Source organism: Ascaphus truei, chromosome 8, assembly GCF_040206685.1.
Source record: "Ascaphus truei isolate aAscTru1 chromosome 8, aAscTru1.hap1, whole genome shotgun sequence".
Lineage (NCBI taxonomy): Eukaryota > Metazoa > Chordata > Amphibia > Anura > Ascaphidae > Ascaphus > Ascaphus truei.
The window spans coordinates 5,259,457-5,283,695 of record NC_134490.1 but is presented as its reverse complement, the minus strand read 5'-3'; the positions used below and the strand labels follow the sequence as shown (position 1 = coordinate 5,283,695).

The 24,239-nt window shown below is 48.5% G+C and overlaps 1 protein-coding gene across 2 annotated transcripts; it reads right to left on the bottom strand.

The window, feature by feature from the left end:
• Positions 1 to 5,852: 5,852 nt before the first annotated feature.
• On the bottom strand, positions 5,853 to 22,310 carry PPIF (peptidylprolyl isomerase F). Of its 2 annotated transcripts, XR_012803408.1 has the most exons (7): positions 22,167 to 22,310; positions 16,897 to 16,927; positions 14,317 to 14,405; positions 13,524 to 13,620; positions 12,109 to 12,184; positions 7,374 to 8,356; positions 5,853 to 7,313 (listed from the first exon to the last, which is right to left on the bottom strand). XR_012803408.1 is itself a non-coding variant. In XM_075610378.1 (6 exons), exons 1-6 carry the CDS (start codon positions 22,308 to 22,310, stop codon positions 8,221 to 8,223), a joined length of 573 nt encoding a protein of 190 aa, XP_075466493.1. In that variant the 3' UTR covers positions 5,853 to 8,220. The 2 variants fall into 2 exon arrangements, 1 of the variants encoding a protein (XP_075466493.1); XM_075610378.1 differs by having other exon boundaries at positions 5,853 to 8,356.
• Positions 22,311 to 24,239: the final 1,929 nt, after the last annotated feature.

Here is a 24,239-nt window from a genome sequence, read left to right as displayed (position 1 = left end):
ACAACTGTCATAAAATACAATTATTACGGGTTGTGTATTTATTCTCCATAAATCAAGCAACATTGCATCGATAATGTTATTAGCATGAAAGATACTGAACAGTTCACTTCACCAAAATATTTATATATTGCTAAAAGCACAACTTCTATAGATTGAAATGTGACATATATAAAATATAACTCCAAAACTAAGTCAGTCTGACATATTAGCTATTGTGTGAGTTGTATTCACTCAGCCTCAATAACGTAGCAACAGATATATCACATCTCCTATCATACTGAATGATGGACGCATAGGTAGACATAACATTGACTCCATTATGTGTGGGCCAAAAAGCATAATCAGTCTCTTGAATATTAACTATATACATATACTGTACTAAATGTTGCTGTCACATATAGCTGGCTGTTCAACATCAGTCTGCGTTAACTTGCAGATACACAAGGTATAGAAACAATATTTTAATATTATTTTGCAATGGCACAGCGCCATCACCATTAAAATAATCTTTAAATGAATTGTGAATGTTTTAAGCCATAGCACCGGTTACATTATTTGCCCTGCTTCTGGGAAGATGGTTAGCAGCATGTCAGGATCCGTGATCCTCGGCGCGCTCCTCGCTTACCCCAAACCCACGACCGGGTGTTCCGCTTCTCCCGCCTTCTGCAACAAATCTAGTCTGCCGGTGAATACCAGCATTCAATCTAGGGGCGTGCGCGGACCACACTCTGCACTAAATGCCATCCCCGCAGGCCCCGCCTCCAGGCTACGCTCGCGCGGTGACGCCATCGTCACGCAGCGCGCACCCGCTATGCGTGGCCCTTGCACGCATGCACAGAACCTTCCACGCTCCTCTGCCTATACTACACCTGTTGCTAATTCCTCTGCCTAGTATACACCTGTGCTGATTTTCTCCAGCCAACCACAGCCATAGATACTACTGAGTATGCTCTCCTCTCATTGGACAATCTCCCTTTATATGCTCAGCTGCCCCACTGGCAAATAGGCTGAGCATAAACCTTCCTATGAGCGAAGTGTTCACTGCTGTCCTGCCTCCACAGTCTTGTTGTGCTTCCAGGTCCTTGCTCCTGACCTTAGCTTTTCCTCCGGACTCCGCTCTTCAGACCTCGGCTACGTATGACCATCCGCTCCTCTCCATTACTGACCTCAGCAAAGTACCACAACGATCCGCCTCTCCCCAATCCAGACCACCGCTAAGCACCTCCTACGATCCACTACTCTCCATCACCGCCCTCGGCAAGTATTACTGACCTTCCAGACCTCTCCTACCCCGACCCGGCTATCTTGACCAATCTACACTCCAGACGCGCGCCCACGCGGCTGTGGGTTGGTGTTATATCAAATCCCCACCTTGGCCTCGCGGTCACGCTTTGTTTGTGGTGAGCGCATCGTTACAGGGAACAGCTGTTCCAAAATCAGTGCTCAGACTTCATAATTGTGATCCACAAATGTGACTCTATATGTGGGCCATGTAAATATATTAAGAAGTAGAAATAAAGAGCTTTGACAAAGCGCATTATTGCACAAAACACGTTAGAGACTCTTCCACTGCTCTTTGCTCCAGGATGTTGCTGATGGTTCAATACATTTTTACTTTCCGATCCAGCCTCCGTCGGTTTTTTGAGGCAGGGCACCTCCTAATTCTACCCCCACGGGAGGATTTCCGTTATTCTCAGATCAGTTTGCAGAGTTCAGAAACGTCCTAGTGGGAGAGAAGCGTCTCGCAGATTACAGATTATTCTGCAGATTCATGGTCGGACAAGGTGGTGAAATACGGAAAAGAACAGGTGACGAGTTTGTGCAAAACAAGCAGCGGTTTCCTACAACGTCTCCTATATGGGACATGGCATACTCTACGGCAAGGGTGCTCAAGGGTCACCAACAGGTCAGGTTTTCAGGATATCTCTGCTTCAGCACAGGTGGGTCAATCAATGGTTCAGTCGTTGACTGAGCCACCTGTGCTGAAGCAGAGATGTCCCTAATACCTGGCCTGTTGGTGGCCCTTGAGGACTGGAGTTGGCCGCTCCTGGTCTGTAGGGTTTATGTATCAAAAGCAAAGGTAGTGCAATTGTAAGCAGAGTTATTGCAGCACTTTATTTACTAAAGTCTTCCAGCTGCTAAACTTGGGCTGAAGCTGCGCAGAAAAATGCCACCGGTTTTAACAAACGCTTCGAGTTTGAAAAATTTTGGGCCACGTTTTCTAGCCGGGAGACTTTCATAAATAGATTTCACCGACACCCGCAGTAATGAAACAGCGCGGCACGCTGACGCGTGTCTGTCAAGGTGTCACCGAAGAGGAAGAACTCGCCGCACTCAATATAATAGGACTCAGGAGAGGCCAACTCCATGCCTCAAGGGACACCAACGGGTCAGGTTTGCAGGATGTCCCTGCTTCAGCACAGGTGGCTCAGTCAACAACATTGCAGTAGAAATTCAGACACTCCTTTTCATTAAACAAATATTTTTTTAATATATGTATTAAAAAAAAAAGCTAATCATTTATTTTACAGCACACATTTTATTTAAAAGTCACTAAAATAGTCCACGGTCCCCTTTGCTTTAATACATGTAGATCTTTTTTCAATCAGACACAGCACCACTCATTTTTAAGTCACTTTGAAAACGACTTAAATTCCCTGTTTTCCATGTTTCAGAATGCCAGGCGGATTGAAATGTTGGCCCAAAAGCCCAGTGGGACTGAACCTTTAATTCTCCTGCCACTAAAATGTCTTCCCAGTCACAGGTGTTAACACATTGCTGCAGATAACTCCTATAACTCCCCACTCACTGCAGCCTTATTTCTCCAGCTGTCTTGTTAAACTCACCACATGTGATAAACTGAAAGTACAAACTTCATATCTGTGGCAACAAAGTAACAGGGAATAGAATGGTATGTCCTACATGAGGAAGCACTATGTCAGGGTGCCACCTAGTGGACAAGCTGTGCAGTTACCCTTTTCTTCCAGGTATTCCTTAACCCAGGCTGTGCAGAAAAAGCTGGCAGGCATAACCTTATAGGGGGTCCGTGTTAAAATAGGTAAGAAGTACACCAAGACCAGCAAAGAGCAGCCAGGGATTCTGGGTAATGACATGCAAATGAGCACGGTGTGCTCATTTGTATTTCATTACCCAGAATCCCTGGCTACAGTGGAAGCATTGTATACCAAGAGATAATGGGGAAGGGCAGGGTTGCAGACCTGTCTGAGACGTGTAACTGTGCCAGAAGTGGGATTGTTATTTACTCTTCCTCATAATTTATCAGCAATTTTTTTGTGTTGACATAAATACGCATTTTACTGGGACTTTTATCTCTAAACTTTGCTTTACACGATCCAGACCCGATCAGTACAAAGTTGGACTGGGTGTGACATGGGTCAGGGGACCATCACACAGAAAATCCCATTGAGGCCAGTGCGAGTTTCCTTAGGATAATGGGGTGTAGTGACCCGATCAGCACTATCGCAGTAATTAATAACCACCCAAGGCTGTTATTCATTATCCTGTGAAGCCATCTTCTCGTGCTTCATTCATTTCAATGCTTAAATCCCGCTTAACAAGGGAAATAATGCTGCACCCCATATTGTATAGAGCCTACATTTCTGTAGCCACAATGTATATAACACGTGTTACTCACAGGCAGTGTTATAATCAGGACATAATATAGTTATTGTGCCACCCAGTAAACTAGAGAAATTAATGTTAAACTCTGCGTTTATACTTTATACAAGGCCTCACGGATATTCCAACTGCCATTTAACATTAAATCATTTAAAAGGCATAAAAAAAAAAAACATTAACAAAGATACATAAACTAGAAACAAACTTTATATAGTTTAACCTACATTTAAGTTGAGACCCATCTGAATGGTATATACCCGGGGTGGTTAACTCCGGTCCCCAAGGGCCACCAAAAGGTCTTCAGGATATCCTGCTGACTGAGCCACCTGTGCTGATGCCGGGAAAGGGTAACTGGGATCAGGCACTTCTTAAAATGGAATCACGCTGGATATATACTCTCAGCACTTTGGCACCCCGTGGGTTAAATGAGGGGTTTGTATTTAGCCCCTTTATCTGACTCACCCAGCAGCCTTCCATAGCCTCCTATATACCACCAGGACCCAATACAATATATCCGCTCACTGTGTACAAACATCTAGTGTATAGACAAACTTCATTCCCATTAGAATCAAGGATAAGGGCTTGTATGCCCACCTAGCATGTGTGCACCTTTAAACATGTAAATTTAGGAACGCGTCACTACCAATTAGCAGACTGCTGACCCTACATATACAGAGAGCACTACCAGTGCCTCTTCCCAGCCTTGAAAAAGCAGTACCTAGCGAAACGTACGTCGGCGATTGATGACGTCATTACGTCAGAGGGGCAGGACATGCACTTACGGTCGGAGCGCTTCCTATCCCCAGTAGCCCTTGATATGGGGCTTTGCTACTGTAGCATCTTGCAAATAGATTTTTAGCATAGACGCACCTCAGGCTGACAATTTTGAGCACCCGGTATGTAACCGAAGGTGCACGGCCACGCTTCAAGAGATACGTCTGCTGCTTAAGAACGAAGGAACCCCGTGATCTGTATATAATTCATGTTAACAGGCACTACTTGTGTACTGTGCTAGGCGTCCCTGACTTTGCATCTCACACTGTTTTGACACATATATGTTTCATGCCAAGGGACATGACTTTAATCCTCAAGAGCCTCATGTTAACAGGCACTACCTGTGTACTGTCATAGGAGCCACTGATTTTGCTTCACACACAGCTAAGATGCACACGCACGATTAGTGCACCGTGAGAGCGGGCTCTCACCTTCCAGATTGGCTGGATATATACATGGTCACCCCAGGGTCTTCACTCTCTGATCCACACGTGGACAGGCACTATATGTGTATTGTCATAAGAGTAATTGATATCATTATGACTCCCTGAACTGTGCGATGCGACTCCCTGAACTGTGCGATGCGGGTGGCTATTGTATTGGCCCGTGTGTGAACATATGTGATTATACTCCAGACGCAGCTTACTGTCACCTTATCTCACATATACTGTGGGGCAAACTCAGGCTTGCTACGCATGCTACATGTGCATCCTAGGGGGCAAGACAGCACTATCTACATAGGACTGCTACCCCTATGTGTGTATATGCACTACCTGTGTACTAGCTTGATGAACACTTGTTACCTTATTAACCCTTGAGACACTGGGCTATGTAGCCACCTTCTGTGACTATTTACCTCTATACGAAACAGCCCACACTACTATCTTGATTTGCATCACTTACCATATACTGCGATGGTGTCCCAAGTATTCTCGGTAGTGGGTGTCAGGTATTATCAGGTTTCATAAGATTTTAGATAGCACAGTTATCCACATTTAGGTTCATTTGTCTTTTATTTAATTCGCTGTATACTGGCTTACAATAGTATAAACACTGGACTCACAGCGGTCCTCCATTATTTTAACTTTCTGAGTTACGACTCTATTAAACTTGTATATTTTAATATTCACTCACTCCTCTCTCTCAACACATGTATTCTAGTACACCTGTCCATTATTAGTGGTTGAGTGCTCTCCTTGGGGCTCTTGTTCTCTCGTTGCTGATGCCGGGATAGCCTGAATACCTGTCCTGTTGGTGGCCCTTGGGGACTGGAGTTGACCACCCCTGGTATATACAGCGTTTCAGTTAAGCTGTGTTTGCGGGATCAGGACTCGCTCAGGACTATGAACCAAGGAATATGTACAACGTGCAGCATCTCACCTTCCCAAAGCCCTTTATAGCAGCAGCAGCAGCAGCACAATAATACATGCCATGGTCTGTTTGTATTAAATATCATTTATTGTGTTTTCACAGCAATAGTTTAGCAGTAGTCAAAAACATGAAAATAAATTAATCTGCTACATTTGTTTTTAACCAATGTACAAAATCCTTGCATCGTATCCAGCCCCCAAAAGTAAAACATAGTGCCCACATATATGGTAAACAACAAGCATCAGATGAACAACCCGGGAGGGGGAAGAGATCGGATTCCTATGTAACAATCCCAGCAGATCTGCATATACAATATGTGAGAGACCCAGCCAAAGAAACCTCATTAGTGCACAGAGGCCTAATAACTCCATTACATGTAATGTTACATTTCCTTTGGCACCAATTTTTGTTGCCAGCAGACGGACACCGAACATGCCAGGATTTATTACCCAAAGTTTTCCTAGGGTAAAAGCTGCCCCAGAACAGTGCGATAGAAAATATCGATGTTATCAGTCTATCGTTGTTTTCGTCTCCCCACTAGGAAAACAGTGTATTAGCTGCCAGATAAGGGCGTAATAAGCACATGGTCCTGTGTAACTGTACATTCCTAGATTGCATAGTGATGGGTAGTGAGCACCGCCAGGTCTCCAAGAGTAAAAGTGAAATCCATCCATTGGCCATGCTGAGCAGCTGGAATAACTGCAGACCTGAAACACAATGCCGGTCCAGCTGCTAGCCACACATGGTGGCCAAGCCAACAACTACCGAGCCCTTGCCATGTCTCTCCCTTTGTAAACAGTTTGTGGCAAACTCTCATACTAAGAAATAATCCTGACTTCTCATGTACCAAAGCAGGCAGATAACATGCCCATGAGGTATATAAAAGCAAATCGCAATCTGACATTCATACGGTTCCAGTTCTCGTTGTAAATCAGAAGATGAGCGTTTAATTACACAGACCTCGTCCCCGGCCCTTCTGTGAGATGAAACAGCAGGCATTGTACTAATAGTAATCACTTACAAACAGATGTTATGGGAACGCACCGTCTGAAAAAGTAGGAATTATTGGAGCAAATGCTTAAAAGACATCAGCAAAAAAAAGAAATGTGCATTTAATAAAGGTGAGTAGAGCTTTGTACCTATAGAGATGCATTCTGTATTACATGTACCTATAGAGATGCATTCTGTATGACAAGTTCCTATAGAGATGCATTCTGTATTACATGCACCTATAGAGATGCATTCTGTATTACAAGTACCTATAGAGATGCATTCTGTATTACATGTACCTATAGAGATGCATTCTGTATTACATGCACCTATAGAGATGCATTCTGTATTACATGCACCTATAGAGATGCATTCTGTATTACAAGTACCTATAGAGATGCATTCTGTATTACATGTACCTATAGAGATGCATTCTGTATTACATGCACCTATAGAGATGCATTCTGTATTACATGCACCTATAGAGATGCATTCTGTATTACAAGTACCTATAGAGATGCATTCTGGATTACATGTACCTATAGAGATGCATTCTGTATTACATGCACCCATAGATATGCATTCTGGATTACATGTACCTATAGAGATGCATTCTGGATTACAGGTGTCGGTATAATGGTTGTATTTCTAGCTTCCTTGTAAAGAGAATGTGGTCTGTATATTTCCCTGAGACATTTAAATGATTCACAGCAGTCGTCCAATTCAATTTGAATCCTATTTTTGATGCCATTATACCTTTGCCGGGCAACAATTTCACTAAAGCAGTGGTCGGGGAACCTTTCCTCAGGGCTCAGCCACCCCAAGTTTAGGGTAACCCCTTCACATCCCATTCCTTTGCAAAGCAGGCACAGGGGTGTGTGAAGATGCATTGGTTACACGTGTAACCCGGCGATCATTGAGGAGAGGCTCACACCTGGAAAGTGAGGCAGATACAAGTTATTATGTATTGGTTTAAAGACTGTTCCCATTAACCCCTTCAGTGCTGATGTGGGGGAGGGGAGCTCAGCATTGTATTACATCAGGGGTGATCAACTCCTCAAGGTCCACCAATAGGCTTTCAGGAAATCCCTACTTCAGCACAGGTGGCTCAGTCTTCGACTGAACCACCTGTGCTGAAGCAGGGATATCCTGAAAGCCTGACCTGTTGGTGGCCCTTGAGGACTGGAATTGGTCATCCCTATTACATTACTCATCATTTCAGGGATTAATCATTTTAGTGCTGAAGCAACGGTCAGTTCTACAGTCAGGGCCGCACTAAATTATTAAATTATTAAATAATTAACTTCAGTACTGGGGCACCTGCCACATATTGCAGCACCATTTAGTAGAGATGGTGATAACATTCACAGAAATGTATTATTCACAGCTCCGAGCGGGTTAGGATTCAGTGAGGGATGGAGGGGCCAGAGAGAGGACCGGATGGGGTCAGGGCAGCTCCCCGCACTGTGCGATGACTATTTTTTTGCCGGGCCGGCCATTCTTCGCACCAAAAACCTCCATTTTCTTGACCACGTCGTAGCCGTCCTTTACATAGCCAAACACCACGTGTTTATTGTCCAGCCTGGAATAGGAGAGGGACAAAGGTATCAGAAGCAGCCACAAGGTAAGACTGGTGGGAGGTACAAGTGGTCCAAGGCAGGAAGTGTCTCCGTGCACCAAAAATAGATGTTAGACGCCTCCCGGTAGCTGTAATTGTGCTGGTGAATTACATGTAACATTGTATACACGGAAGCAGGCGGACCAGTGGTGAGAAGCCCATTGGTTGCAGTTAAATGGTTTTTCTAGATACATTTAGTTGGGGACGGGAAATAAAAAAAACCCTGAAGTGCCTGTACAATTCTGTGTGCCCCGTCAGTGCTATAATATTTGTTTCACATATGGGGGTTCCCCCGCTCAGTGGGTGCCCTGTGGCCCTTGTGGTATAAGATGTTATGAATAAATGTGTGCATTCTTTCCCTGGTATTTTGTGGGTTGTTCATTCATTTAACAAAGATCATTTTAATTTTGCCATTTAAGCCGTTGGATACTGTGCACTTATACGTTAAGGAACCAGCTGCACCCAAGCACCCTGCAGTCATACTGTAAGGAACCAGCTGCACCCAAGCACACTGCAGTCATACTGTAAGGAACCAGCTGCACCCAAGCACACTGCAGTCATACTGTAAGGAACCAGCTGCACCCAAGCACCCTGCAGTCATACTGTAAGGAACCAGCTGCACCCAAGCACACTGCAGTCATACTGTAAGGAACCAGCTGCACCCAAGCACACTGCAGTCATACTGTAAGGAACCAGCTGCACCCAAGCACACTGCAGTCATACTGTAAGGAACCAGCTGCACCCAAGCACCCTGCAGTCATACTGTAAGGAACCAGCTGCACCCAAGCACACTGCAGTCATACTGTAAGGAACCAGCTGCACCCAAGCACACTGCAGTCATACTGTAAGGAACCAGCTGCACCCAAGCACACTGCAGTCATACTGTAAGGAACCAGCTGCACCCAAGCACCTTGCAGTCATACTGTAAGGAACCAGCTGCACCCAAGCACACTGCAGTCATACTGTAAGGAACCAGCAACAAACAAGCACACTGCAGTCATACTGTAAGGAACCAGCTACAACCAAGCACCCTGCAGTCATACTGTAAGGAACCAGCTACAACCAAGCACCCTGCAGTCATACTGTAAGGAACCAGCTGCACCCAAGCACACTGCAGTCATACTGTAAGGAACCAGCGGCACCCAAGCACCCTGCAGTCATACTGTAAGGGACCCGCTGCACCCAGGCACACTGCAGTCATACTGTAAGGAACCAGCTGCACCCAAGCACCTTGCAGTCATACTGTAAGGGACCAGCTGCACCCAAGCACCCTGCAGTTCTACTGTAAGGAACCAGCTGCACCCAAGCACACTGCAGTCATACTGTAAGGAACCAGCTGCACCCAAGCACCCTGCAGTCATACTGTAATGAACCAGCTGCACCCAAGCACCCTGCAGTCATACTGTAAGGAACCAGCTGCACCCAAGCACACTGCAGTCATACTGTAAGGAACCAGCTGCACCCAAGCACCCTGCAGTCATACTGTAAGGAACCAGCTGCACCCAAGCACACTGAAGTCATACTGTAAGAAACCAGCTGCACCCAAGCACACTGAAGTCATACTGTAAGGAACCAGCTGCACCCAAGCACACTGCAGTCATACTGTAAGGAACCAGCTGCACCCAAGCACACTGCAGTCATACTGTAATGAACCAGCTGCACCCAAGCACACTGCAGTCATACTGTAAGGAACCAGCTGCACCCAAGCACACTGCAGTCATACTGTAAGGGACCCGCTGCACCCAAGCACACTGCAGTCATACTGTAAGGAACCAGCTGCACCCAAGCACACTGCAGTCATACTGTAAGGGACCAGCTGCACCCAAGCACACTGCAGTCATACTGTAAGGAACCAGCTGCACCCAAGCACCCTGCAGTCATACTGTAAGGAACCAGCTGCACCCAAGCACACTGCAGTCATACTGTAATGAACCAGCTGCACCCAAGCACAATGCAGTCATACTGTAAGGGACCCGCTGCACCCAAGCACACTGCAGTCATACTGTAAGGGACCCGCTGCACCCAAGCACACTGCAGTCATACTGTAAGGGACCAGCTGCACCCAAGCACACTGCAGTCATACTGTAAGGGACCCGCTGCACCCAAGCACCCTGCAGTCATACTGTAAGGAACCAGCTGCACCCAAGCACCCTTCAGTCATACTGTAAGGGACCCGCTGCACCCAAGCACACTGCAGTCATACTGTAATGAACCAGCTGCACCCAAGCACACTGCAGTCATACTGGAAGGAACCAGCGGCACCCAAGCACCCTGCAGTCATACTGTAAGGGACCAGCTGCACCCAAGCACCCTGCTGTCATACTGTAAGGAACCAGCTGCACCCAAGCACACTGCAGTCATACTGTAAGGAACCAGCTGCACCCAAGAACACTGCAGTCATACTGTAAGGAACCAGCTGCACCCAAGCACCCTGCAGTCATACTTTAGTTGCAGATGAGCAGAATTCAACTTGAACGCTTTGAGTAGGTTACCTTCTACTATATTTAGCTGAAGCCGTTGCCTTGGCAGTGAGGGGTGAGAGGCCCCCCTACCCCAGGAAGAGCTATATCATATCATGACCACACATGAACTCCAGTCTCATGATGCCCCCTAGTGGACATTATCACATCTGCACGTTATTTCACAGCCATATATCTTTATACCAGGGGGGCCAACATCAGTCCTCAAGGGCCACCAACAGGTCAGAGTTTCAGGATATCCCTGCTTCAGCACAGGTAGCCCAATCAGATGATCAGTCTTTGACTGAACCAGCTATGCTGAAGCTGGGATACCCTGAAAACCTGACCTGTTGGTGGCCCTTGAGAACTGATGTTGGCCCCCTCTGCCATACATGCGGCCCCCAGATATTCAGCCAAGTGGAACTGGAACCAGTGTGAAACCGTTTGCAGGGGAGAAGTGCTTGGAACCTATTTAATGTCCAGCATTACACAGGTAGAGAGGGCGGTCAGTCATTTCTCATTGTCCCTACGTGATACATTGTAACAGTTCCCTCCCAGCAGGGGGTAGAACACAGAGCACCCGACATGTTGCAGACTCATTAATATCTAAAGAGAGAAGAGGCGCAAGAGAAGCGCAGGGGGTGAAACCGAAAGCATTCACTGTGACTGAGGCTTCTTACCGGCCCCTCAAAAAGGAAGTTTCTCAATATAACCCAAAACCCCGGCAGTGTTTCTGTCTGGCAGCAGATTTCTTCGTTCCTAGGAACCCTCGGCTCCCCCGGACATCCCTAAAGGGTTCCCTGCAATGTTCCGGTCATTCCAAAATGACAGATGTCCTGAAAACCTGACCTGTTGGGGGCCCTTGAGGACTGGAGTTGCCCGCCCCTGGTCTACACACACCGTGGCTTCAGAAACTCCCACATACATCTGTGGCTGCGCAGGGGTTGGTGGCAGTGCCTGGGTCAGAAGGACAGAGACCCCATTCCCAGCGCCTGGCTGGTATTAACATTGCATGGTAACCGAGTCTATCCGTCTCCCTCTGCAGCTATATACACAGTAGCAGCCCGAGGAGAGGGACCAAGCTTGGGTTAAGACAGGGCAGCCCACGGAAAGCAAAAAACAAATGTAAACGTGTCTACCTCCTAATTGGTAGGCCACGAACAGACCACGAAAAAGAGGCATTCGTATACAGTGTGTAATACATCAGGTGATGCCTAATCCCCCCGTGTCAGCACCAACAGGGAAGAACACACTCACCATTCAGTTTCCGCAGTACAGATAAAGAACTGGGACCCGTTTGTGTTCGGTCCCGCATTGGCCATCGAGAGGACTCCTAGGAGAAGACAATAAAGATAATTAGTTACAATGTATCCTTAACTGGAAGCAATGTATCTGCTACACACCACATGGAGACTTGCAGTACAGCAGCTAGTCAGGGACAGTTACCATTTTTAATCTCCTGCACTTATACATGTGGGTCACTGTTTACAATGCGGTTTGTTATACAGTGGTGTAATCCAGAGATATACAACCCGTGATTAGTAACTAACACATAGATCCACCTCCAAACATGCACAAACATAGCTGATGCCTTCAAGGAGTAGAACAATATTCAGACATTTATTTTCTTACATCCTGTACCTGCTGTATTGCAATCTTTTATCACATTGACCTTTCCACAAAATGGGAAACATTTTCTCTGGCACCTATTAAAGATGGCCACCACTTTGATTTTCTACACCTGCCCTGATCACTGCAACATTGGAAGGTTTGCTGCATTATACGTATAAGAGCAGCAGGGGGTGTGTATTCTGTGATTAGGGACGGAGCGTGGCAAGTTGCATTGTGCTGTGGGGAGACACGCAGGCTCCTACACAAGGGTCCGAGTCTTCTCTTTGTTAAATTAGGATACAGTAAAAGGCCTGGATCCCCGTGTCAGAAATAGTCACGTAATAAAGATCATGTTAAAGAAACAATCGTTCTAACAACATTTTGTTACCTAAACTGCAGAATTGGCTTCCTTAAACAAATGTGATTATTCTTAAAACAAACATGTCACTTTCCTGGGGAAACTCCCCCAAACCCTTTATATGGGAGGGCCACTTTGCCTGTGGAATATGGAGCGTGACGCTGGCCGATCACTCAAAGGGGAGAAATCTCAGTCCTCCCAAATCTATACCCATATTGCACGCTTACTGCAGGGCGGCCAACTCCAGTACTCAAGGGCCACCAACAGGACAGGTTGAGGATATCCCGGCTTCAGCACAGGTGGCTCAGTCTTTGACTGCACTACCTGTACTGAAGCAGAGATATCCTTAAAACCTGACCTGTTGGTGGCCCTTGAGAACTGGAGTTGGCCACTCGCGCGCTACAAGCTCATCCAATCAAACCTACAAGCAAATATCATCTGCACTTAGACTACAGAGAGACTAGGATATACACTTATTAAATTGTCACCTCTTCGGGTCAGTGACTCCCTAGCAACCTGTTCCCACTTATGTCTGTAACTTAATGAAAGAAAATACTTTGTGGTTTTCCTTTTTGGGAAAGCCCTCACAATTCCCCCTGCCGTCATGTTGCTAACATTGGTTCATTTTGCTCCCAAACAGGAAGTCCGTGTTTGAATCCCGCAGCTCCCATGTAGGGGCGGCCTGACAATGAAACGGGCGTACCTGGCCCCGTGTGCTTCAGTGTGAAATTCTCATCCGGAAAGCGGCTGCCATATATGGATTTCCCGCCGGTGCCGTTGTGATTGGTGAAATCGCCACCCTAAAAATGCAAAAAAAAAAAAAAAAAAGATCCCTGATGTTAAAAGGTTACAATAGATATTACAAGCCGAGGCACGCCTGAATACGACCAGTCCTGTTACTAGAAGTACAAGGATACGTTTATACAGCCAGAAAGGATTTTAGTTTTACATGTCTTCTCTACAAAGCCGCATGAAATCCGAACCATCCCGAATGTCATAATAATGGAAATACTCTGCGCAAAAACACAAGGACCCCAGGGAGACCTGTAATATGGGGTGCTATTATGAAAGATTTGGGGCCAAATCAACACAGAGTTAAGACTTCGCACGGGCAATGCGTTTGCCGCCAAATAAGCATAAAAGCCAATGACTACCGTATTTATAAGCGCACAGCGCTACACGTTCTCTGCTGGTGATGGGAACGCAGCGGGACCGTGCACCCAATACGTAGTGTTTAAAACGCGTTACTAGCAACATACCCCACTATGTAATGTGGCACTTACAGAAAAAGGGAGAAGTGTTCGTTTTTTGCTGCTTGTTGTAATAACAGTATGAGGGTCACCACCAGGTCTTCAGGATATCCCTGCTTCAGCACAGGAGGTGGCTCAATCAGAACCACCTATGCTGAAGCTGGGATATCCTGAAAACCTGACCTGTTGATGGCCCTTGAGGACTGGAGTTATAAGAAAGGCCGGCGAGAGAACAATCAGACTTACCTGGCACATGAAGTTAGGGATGATCCGGTGAAAAGTTGACCCTTTGTAACCGTAACCGTTCTCACCGGTGCACAGGGCGCGGAAATTCTCTGCAGAGAAGGGCACGTTCAGAACGTTAAAAAAGGTCAATTAAACTATTGACTGTTGCATGTTAACCTTAGATTGTAAGCTCCCCGGGCCAGGGAATTTATCTTTGCTGCACTTATAGTATTATACTACCCCGTATTGGCGCTCTTAAAAAAGTGCTGCGACACTGTGGGCACTATATAAATAAAAATATACATCCACATTGCTGGGCTGTGGGCAATGCAGGGGTTAATGGGGCAGTGCTAAATAACAGAACTGGTTAAGATTAAAGCAGGAGGATTACACATTTTCCACTTAAAGACACTGTCTTCTAAACTGGTTTTTAGAATGACCTGGTTCGTCGTCTTTGGGCCATTTATCACTTCTGATTAATACAGTTTATCATCAGATTGCTCATCAAGCGCCAACATATGCTGCAGCGCAGTACAATGGGGGTACAGAGTTATGAATATTACATAAACAGGGTGACCACCCAAATCAGGAGAAAAGCACAAACCGACACCGGAGGCGATGAGGCCTCGCTCCTCAGAGCTTTCACTCTACAGGGAATAAGGGCAATGTTGAAACAAAATGTAAAGTGGCCGCTCATTGTGGGGATGGAGTATGTCTCAGGGCGGAGTCACAGTTTGGGGGTTGGGATGTCAGAACAATACACATAAAAATAATATTATAGGCTAAAGATGTTAAATTCCGGGCATTATTGAAATCCCTGCTCTTTGATTGGATAAAATTCCAGGCATTATTCATTAATAGGCCGGAATTTTTGGCACGGTGCCAAGTTTTCATTTCCAGCCAATCAGCTTTCATTTGGCTGAGCAGCTTAGGCAAGAAACGTGATTGGACAGGAGGCAGCAGCCAGGCAGCGACCTCCCCCCCCCCCCCCCCTGCAAAGTGCGTGTTTGTGTGTGTGACTGCAGTGTGTGTGTGGCTGCAGTGTGTGTGTGGCTGCAGTGTGTGTGTGGCTGCAGTGTGTTTGTGGCTGCAGTGTGTTTGTGGCTGCAGTGTGTTTGTGGCTGCAGTGTGTTTGTGGCTGCAGTGTGTGTGTAGCTGCAGTGTGTTTGTAGCTGCAGTGTGTTTGTTTTTGTTTGTGTGTAGCTGCAGTTTGTGTGTATATATACTGTAGCTGCAGAGTTTGTGTTACTAAAATTTCTGTGTCTGTGTGTGTGTGTGTATATAGCTGCAGAGTTTGTTTGTGTTTATGGCAGGCTAGCAGCAGAGTGTGTGTGCGTAGGTCTGCCTGCAGAGTTGTGTGCGTAGAGCTGCAGTGTGTTGTATTTGTGTAACTGCAATTTCTCTGTGTGTATATAACTGAAGAGTGTGTGTGTGTAGCATTAGTGTATGTGTGTGTGTGTTTGTGCGCAGCAGCAGGGTGTATGTTTGTAGCTGCTGAGTTTGTCTGTGTGTAAGTCTGTCTGCAGAGTTTGTGTGTAGAGCTTCAGTGTTGTGTGTTAGTGTGTACAGAGGGGGCTGCAGAGTTTGTGTGGAGGCTGCACAGTGTGTGTGTATTTATAGAGTGGGGGGACAGCTGTGTTTGTGTGTGTGTGTGTGTGTGTGTGTGTGTGTGTATATATTTTTTTTTTTTTAATGTAAGTACAGTTTTATTTTAATTTTTAAAAAAAATCTATATAACTATACAAAAGTGTCTATTATTTATGAAATAAGCCTACATTTAACCTATAATAGTAATAATCCCCTCAGAACAGGGCATTACTGGCCAATAATGCCCTGGCTGGGTTACCTCGGCTTCGCCTCGGGCCTTCAACTCTTCCAGCCAGGGCATTATTGCCCAGTAATGCCCTGTTCTGAGGGGATTATTACTTAAATAACAGAATAACTGGAGACCAGGGTTAGTCTCGTGCAAATCTGAAAGTCTGCGATGTAAAGATGCAGGGAGGGACCAAGAGTGTAACAGTATCACACAGATGTGACACAAACACACACAGGCTGCCAAAATCCTCCAATTAACATGCACAACAAGTACCAACCAGCAACAGGCGCTTCTCCGAAGGAATATGCGGCAAAAACAAACATTCTCCATTGAAATTCTCTGGAAGATTTCACAGTTCTAACAAATGTTGATGTGAAAGTCATCGTCGTCCTTCCCCGCCCCCCAGCATCCTTCCTCATCATCCCCCCCCCCCCCCCCCAAAACCCCCCACACCCAAACTGTGATTCTCAGAAAACCCGTTTGGATTCCCGTGCACTATCCTGTTTCTAGTGATCAATAAGCTTCATCTCTAGCATTGGGGTTACACCGGTCACCGTGACACTGGGGAGAGCTCCATTTTAACCTCCTTTGTTTTACACTTACATCTCCTGAATAAAGCACCAGATCTTTTTAAATGAATTCAGCTTCGGAAAGAGAGGGCGGGACCCGAAAACCTAAGGCGCTAATCAGACATCACCAGCATGCACACAGGAGGTAGGTTACCATTAGATTTCTCCCATCCAGAGAAGGACCAGGATTAATAATAATACTAATAATAATCTTACCTGCCGTCTTTGGCACCACGTCAGCTTTTAACTGAAAAGAAAAATTATATATTTTTAGTTGAGGGGAAATTATTTTACAGTTAAAGAAATAATGCGCAGTTAAGTTTCACCTTGTTATGAAATACAATATCCTTTGTGGGTGCAGCATGTCGCAGGCATGTACATCTTATCCTAATAACAACAACTTCATCAAATGGGGTGTTGAATAAAACAGAGATGTGTGTGTGTTTGTGTGTATATATATTAACGAGAGAAGAGATAATCCAGCGATTTGGAAGAGAGGAACTGGTCTCATTGTTACTTCTCACGACTTCCTGTGACATGTGGCATGTCCGTGGCTGGTTATTACATATATATATATCTCAGGTTCTTCGTGTTTTTCGCCCTTCTTCTGTGGAAGGGACGTGTCAAATATTTGTAAGCAGAGAATTCAAATTGTATCTCTTGTACCTGTCCTGCTGTGTCCTGGCACAAAGTAACCGTTCTATCTAACCAGGAAATGTTATATCCACCGGTCATTCCCAACACCTGGATTCTGCCGCCTTGTACATTACACCCGTCGCTGGAATCCATTTATATCGCTTCCTCCCAGCTCACGTGCTGCCCAACGCGGACCAAACTAAAGATTAACCCCCCCCGCAGAAAGCGGCGCGTGGCCAGGACTGGCAAAAATAAAAAACAGTCCAAATCCTAAACTCCTACAGAAGAGGTAACTATGGAAGCTTCAAACTAATACTTACCCTACTAAGGTCTGATTGCGAACCATGGAACCATTCCCCTGCTATCATGCCACGAAATACACTTTATTTAGGTTCGTGTTCGTCCTTCCCTAATCAGTTATAGAGATATATATAAATTAGGAAGAATCCGTATCCCTACAGGGCAGGGGTCGTCCCAACTAGGAAAAAATGGAAATGTTATATATAGCGTGTGTGTGTGTATGTGTATGTGTATGTGTGTGTGTGTGTCTGTGTGTGTGTCTGTGTGTGTGTCTGTGTGTGTGTCTGTGTGTGTGTCTGTGTGTGTGTCTGTGTGTGTGTCTGTGTGTGTGTCTGTGTGTGTGTCTGTGTGTGTGTCTGTGTGTGTGTCTGTGTGTGTGTCTGTGTGTGTGTCTGTGTGTGGCTTTGGAGCGTTTGCAAGCTTTGTAATGTGGTGATTGTCTCCACAACGAGGTAAAGAATTGTTGTCTGTTGTGTTCACTGTAGTAATAATAATAATAATTGTAATAAGCCGCATTAGTCAAACAGATTGCTGGATTAGTCCCTCAGCTGAGCCGCAGAATAAGGACGCGTGTCCCTGTTATGACACGGAGCGTTTACTTGGGAATTCCAGCAGCAGAAAACGTGTTTGGACAAGATGTAAAAGAAAGAAGTGTTCTCCAACTAATGACCCGGGCACAGAGCACCGAGTCGGCGAGTTCGCCAGCAGGAACGCCCGGGTTACGCCTCTTCAAGGAAGCGAAACAGAACGGGGTGGATCACATTGCTCAGTGTGTGCACATCGCGCTCTTTAAATATTCAGGCGGAATTCTCGAAATCCCTGTGTCACAGTAGAGACAAACACGCTGGGCTGTCTCTCTCTGGGACCACTGTGTTGTTCGGGCCACAAAATATGCAGTAGGAAACTGAAGGGGTTAAATGGTGGGATCAAAATATTAGCCGCAGAAAATGCCCTCCTTTGCCTTGAAAAGTGGTAACACGGCAAACGCTCCGCAGGTCACTTTGGCAGTGAAAGGGTAAACACCCCCATATAGTGATACAGAGTAACTGTCCTACCAAAGCTCAACCTCCTTAGATCAAAATGATCAAGGCGCAGTGCTAAAATAACGGTGCCCTCTTGCCACGCTGATTCCTTTGAAAGCCGCCTCGCCCGCTTACCGACAGCGCCCCCGTATAACCAGCCCTGTGTAGAGCACATTGAATGCGCTGGGCTGGGATTGTAGATCACTCCTCCCATGGATGGGAACCAGTGTGGGCTTAAAGACAACTGCAGAATTTTCAGCTACGGGGACCCCCCCTCCCCCAAGTTACTCAAAGGTTAAAGTCACCGTTGTCCTTGGTCACTGTAGAAAAATTTAAATGGCCGCCGAATCTCACAGGTGGCATGGACCAATGGGATGGTTGCTACATCATCCGTTGCACTTTGCTATTGGACGGCGTGTGGTTCTGCACCACGGGAAACCTGCCAGTGCAAACATCAATTAAAAAAAATATTCATATTATGCTCTTACTTGTGCGACGCGCATATTCTGCAGCGCGGCACAACGCGGGAGGGACGCGCATATTCTACAGCGCGGCACAACGCGGGAGGGACACGCATATTCTGCAGCGCGGCACGCATATTCTGCAGCGCGGCACAACGCGGGAGGGACAGTCACTGTGTATAACAAAAAGAAGGAACTTTATTTCATATAGCGCTTTTCTCCCAATGGGACACAAAGCGCGTCACAATGACAGTATAGCACGTGTCACAATGACAGTATAGCGCGCGTCACAATGACAGTATAGCACGTGTCACAATGACAGTATAGCACGTGTCACAATGACAGTATAGCGCGTGTCACAATGACAGTATAGCGCGTGTCACAATGACAGTATAGCGCGTGTCACAATGACAGTATAGCGCGTGTCACAATGACAGTATAGCACGTGTCACAATGACAGTATAGCACGTGTCACAATGACAGTATAGCACGTGTCACAATGACAGTATAGCGCAGCACACAGGAATGTTACAGACACAGGTCCCTGCGCAGCTGAGCTTACACTCTATGATTTTGGTGCCTGAGGCACAGGGAGATGAAGTGACTTGCCCAAGGTCACAAGGAGCTCAGTGTCATTATCAGTCATTACTCACTGAGCGGCTCCTGCACATACAAGTTATGTCAGACCATAGGAAAGGTCCCTGCTCCAAGGAGCTTACAATCTAAATGATATCCCCAAAATCTGGGGTGGGGTGGAGCCTGAAGAGGGTCAGTGGGATCTCCTATTGCTCTGACATGAGATCCTCTGTCCCCCAAGTCCTCCCCCCCCCCTTCTCACCAACTATTTCCTTCTTCACAGGAAGTCTGAACTATCAGCCTGTCGCAGACACACAGTATCAAGGTCACAAAGCAGCCGGGACACGGCAACATGTGACCCTGGGCACCAGTCAGAGGGCGAGCGTGGGCACAGGGAGCCAGGAACCGGGGGAACTGTTTGCTTTGGTTGTTTGATTCAGAATTACAACAGAGCTGAAGGGCAAAGGGAATTTACACTGTGCTAAAAACTTCATATGTGCCCCCCCCCCCCTTACGTGTCCCCCAGCCACCCACATACGCGTCCAACCAGCGTCAGCCACCCACTGCTGCCCCATACGTGTCCAAGTCACCCACCGCTGCTCCCATATGTGTCTTGAGCCACCCACCGCTGCTCCCATACGTCTCCGAGCCATCCACCGCTAACCCATACGTGTCCCCAACCACCCACCCACCGCTGTCCCCATACGTGTCCCCAACCACCCACCGCTGTCCCCATACGTGTCCCCAACCACCCACCCACCGCTAACCCATACATGTCCCCAACCACCCACCCACCGCTAAAACATACGTGTCCCCAGCCACCCACCGCTGTCCCCAACCACCCACCCACCGCTAACCCCATACGTGTCCCCAACCACCCACCCACCGCTGTCCCCATACGTGTCCCCAACCACCCACCCACCGCTGTCCCCAACCACCCACCCACCGCTAACCCATACGTGTCCCCAGCCACCCGCCGCTGCTCCCATACGTCTCCGAGCCATCCACCATTAACCCATATGTGTCCCCAACCACCCACCCACCGCTGTCCCCATACGTGTCCCCACCCACCCACCGCTGTCCCCAACCACCCACCCACCGCTGTCCCCATACGTGTCCCCAACCACCCAACGCTGTCCCCATACGTGTCCCCAACCACCCACCCACCCACCGCTAACCCATACGTGTCCCCAGCCACCCACCGCTGTCCCCATACGTGTCCGCAGCCACCCACCACCACCCCCATACGTGTCCCCCCGCGCCACCCACCGCTGCTCCCATACGTGATCAAGTCACCCACCTCTGCTCCCATACGTGTCCCCAGCCACCCACTCATGCCCCATATGTGTCCACAGCCACCCATCAGTGCCCCATACGTGTCCCAGTCTCCCACCACTGCCCCATACGTGTCCCCAGCTGACACTTGCATGTTTGGCCAAAGCACACAGTGCCCTCATTAATCCCCGTCACCGCCACAGGGACGCACAGCGGAAGAGTAAAAGTACCATATAAAGACCTGAGTAATAAAGTACTACAATGTAAAGCCCCAGAGTAACTATCACCAAATATTACTTATTATTTCCCCACACTTTCACTAGTACAGGAGCATCCTACTGAGTAACACAAGTAACAAAATCCCCCACATTAGGTAAGGGAAGCCTGGCTGGGTAATAAGGTACTCGGCACCTGCCAGGAGCCGCTCTTTGTATTTCCAGCGAACTTTCTGCGGCAAAAAAAGTTACAACTAAAAAAAAAGTCCCAAAACAGAAAGAAATTTTTGGTATTTTCAAAAGTTTCAGAATCGCAAGCGAGATTCAAAAGTGCCACGATACAAACGCGCGTGGCACGAAGGAACAGCGCGTGGCACGATGCAAACTCGCGTGGCACGATGCAAACTCGCGTGGCACGAAGGAACAGCGCGTGGCACGAAGGAACAGCGCGTGGCACGATGCAAACGCGCGTGGCACGAAGGAACAGTGCGTGGCACGATGCAAACTCGCGTGGCACGAAGGAACAGCGCCGTTAAGCAAACTTGCTCCTAAATTATCTATCAAAGAAAAATAACAGGTGAGCGCATCACATCCTCCCTCAGGAGTTGGGTTACCATAGGACCCAGAGGTACCTCGCGTATTTTTGGAGGGGTCTGCATCACATCACCAGAGAAAAGACTCAGAACTTGGGGCTGCCAGGATAGTCAGGCACTCAGGGAGTTAGGTTATCAGGCACTGTTATCCGGAGACAGCGAGCAATAAAGTACTCCGGGCATTTAGTTACCGTATGTCAATAGTTTATGGAGTTACAGGTACCTTTGGAGTGATACTGATGGTAGCCCAACTCCTCAGGTGCCTTCTTGCAATGATATAAGTAACATGACAGACCCCGGCTGCGGATAATGTCCGGATCTCATGGGCAGACCCCATTCTACCTCCACCCCAGCCCTGATACCCCCATTAACTGCCCCTGGATGGGGGGGGAGGGGGCAGCTCCTTACCTCGAAGGTAATGCGCCCCAGCGGCTGGCTCTCCGCCACCACGTCCATGTACACCAGCGGGTTACTAGAGGAGCGGGAGCTGCAGGCTCTGGCAGGACCCGACCGGCAGCATCGGAGCAGAAGGCGGCTTGCTACAGGCAGCATGGTGACAAGTGTGCGGATACAAAGAGCCGTCCGGGCTATATATACCGTGTGTGCGCAGCGACACCGGCGGCGGAGAGGGGTACTGCACCTAACTGCAGGAGTGCTGACTGTGCAGGAATGTGAGGAGTGCTGACTGTGTGCAGGAGTGTGAGGGGAGTGCTGACTGTGTGCAGGAGTGTGAGGGGAGTGCTGACTGTGTGCAGGATGAGAGGAGTGCTGACTGTGCATTATGTGAGGAGTGCTGACTGTGTGCAAGATGTGAGGAGTGCCAACTGTGTGCAAGATGTGGAGATTGCTGACTGTGCAGGACGTGTGAGGGGAGGACTGACTGTGTGCAGGACCTGTGAGGGTGGAGTACTGACTGTGTGCAGGATGTGTGAGGGGGAATGCTGACTGTGTGCAGGACGTGAGGAGGACTGACTGTGTGCAGGACGAGTGAGGGGTGTAACGTTGCTACCTGCAACCAGAATACAGACCCGCAAGGCAGAGGTAGGGAGTAATACACCGACCTTGGCTTGGGATCAGAGGCCTAGGATGCAGGGATACTCAGGTCCTGTTCCGGAGTTGAGGCAGGCAGCAGGAAGGGGTAGTAAGGTCCAGTTCCGGGGTTGAGGCAGGTGGCAGCCAGGGGTACTCAGGTCTTGTTCCGGGGTTGAGGCAGGCGGCAGGCAGGGGTAATCAGATCCAGTTCCGGGGTTGAGGCAGGCGTCAGGCAGGGGTAATCAGGTCCTGTTCCAGGGTTGAGGCAGGCGTCAGGCAGGGGTAGTCAGGTCCAGTTCCCGGGTTGAGGCAGGCGTCAGGCAGGGGTAATCAGGTCCTGTTCCAGGGTTGAGGCAGGCGTCAGGCAGGGGTAGTCAGGTCCAGTTCCCGGGTTGAGGCAGGCGTCAGGCAGGGGTAGTCAGGTCCAGTTCCGGGGTTGAGGCAGGCGGCAGGCAGGGGTAGTCAGGTCCAGTTCCAGGGTTGAGGCAGGCGGCAGGCAGGGGTAGTCAGGTCCTGTTCCAGGGTTGAGGCAGGCGTCAGGCAGGGGTAGTCAGGTCCTGTTCCAGGGTTGAGGCAGGCGGCAGGCAGGGGTAGTCAGGTCCAGTTCCTGGGTTGAGGCAGGCGGCAGGCAGGGGTAGTCAGGTCCTGTTCCTGGGTTGAGGCAGGCGTCAGGCAGGGGTAGTCAGGTCCTCTTCCGGGGTTGAGGCAGGCGTCAGGCAGGGGTAGTCAGGTCCTGTTCCTGGGTTGAGGCAGGCGGCAGGCAGGGGTAGTCAGGTCCTGTTCCTGGGTTGAGGCAGGCGTCAGGCAGGGGTAGTCAGGTCCTGTTCCTGGGTTGAGGCAGGCGGCAGGCAGGGGTAGTCAGGTCCTGTTCCTGGGTTGAGGCAGGCGGCAGGCAGGGGTAGTCAGGTCCAGTTCCCGGGTTGAGGCAGGCGTCAGGCAGGGGTAGTCAGGTCCTGTTCCAGGGTTGAGGCAGGCGGCAGGCAGGGGTAGTCAGGTCCAGTTCCGGGGTTGAGGCAGGCGGCAGGCAGGGGTAGTCAGGTCCTGTTCCAGGGTTGAGGCAGGCGGCAGGCAGGGGTAGTCAGGTCCTGTTCCAGGGTTGAGGCAGGCGGCAGGCAGGGGTAGTCAGGTCCAGTTCCGGGGATGAGGCAGGCGGCAGGCAGGGGTACTCAGGTCCAGTTCCAGGGTTGAGGCAGGCGGCAGGCAGGGGTAGTCAGGTCCTGTTCCGGGGTTGAGGCAGGCGGCAGGCAGGGGTACTCAGGTCCAGTTCCAGGGTTGAGGCAGGCGGCAGGCAGGGGTAGTCAGGTCCAGTTCCGGGGTTGAGGCAGGCGGCAGCCAGGGGTAGTCAGGTCCTGTTCCAGGGTTGAGGCAGGCGGCAGGCAGGGGTAGTCAGGTCCTGTTCCGGGGTTGAGGCAGGCGGCAGGCAGGGGCAGTCAGGTCCAGTTCCGGGGT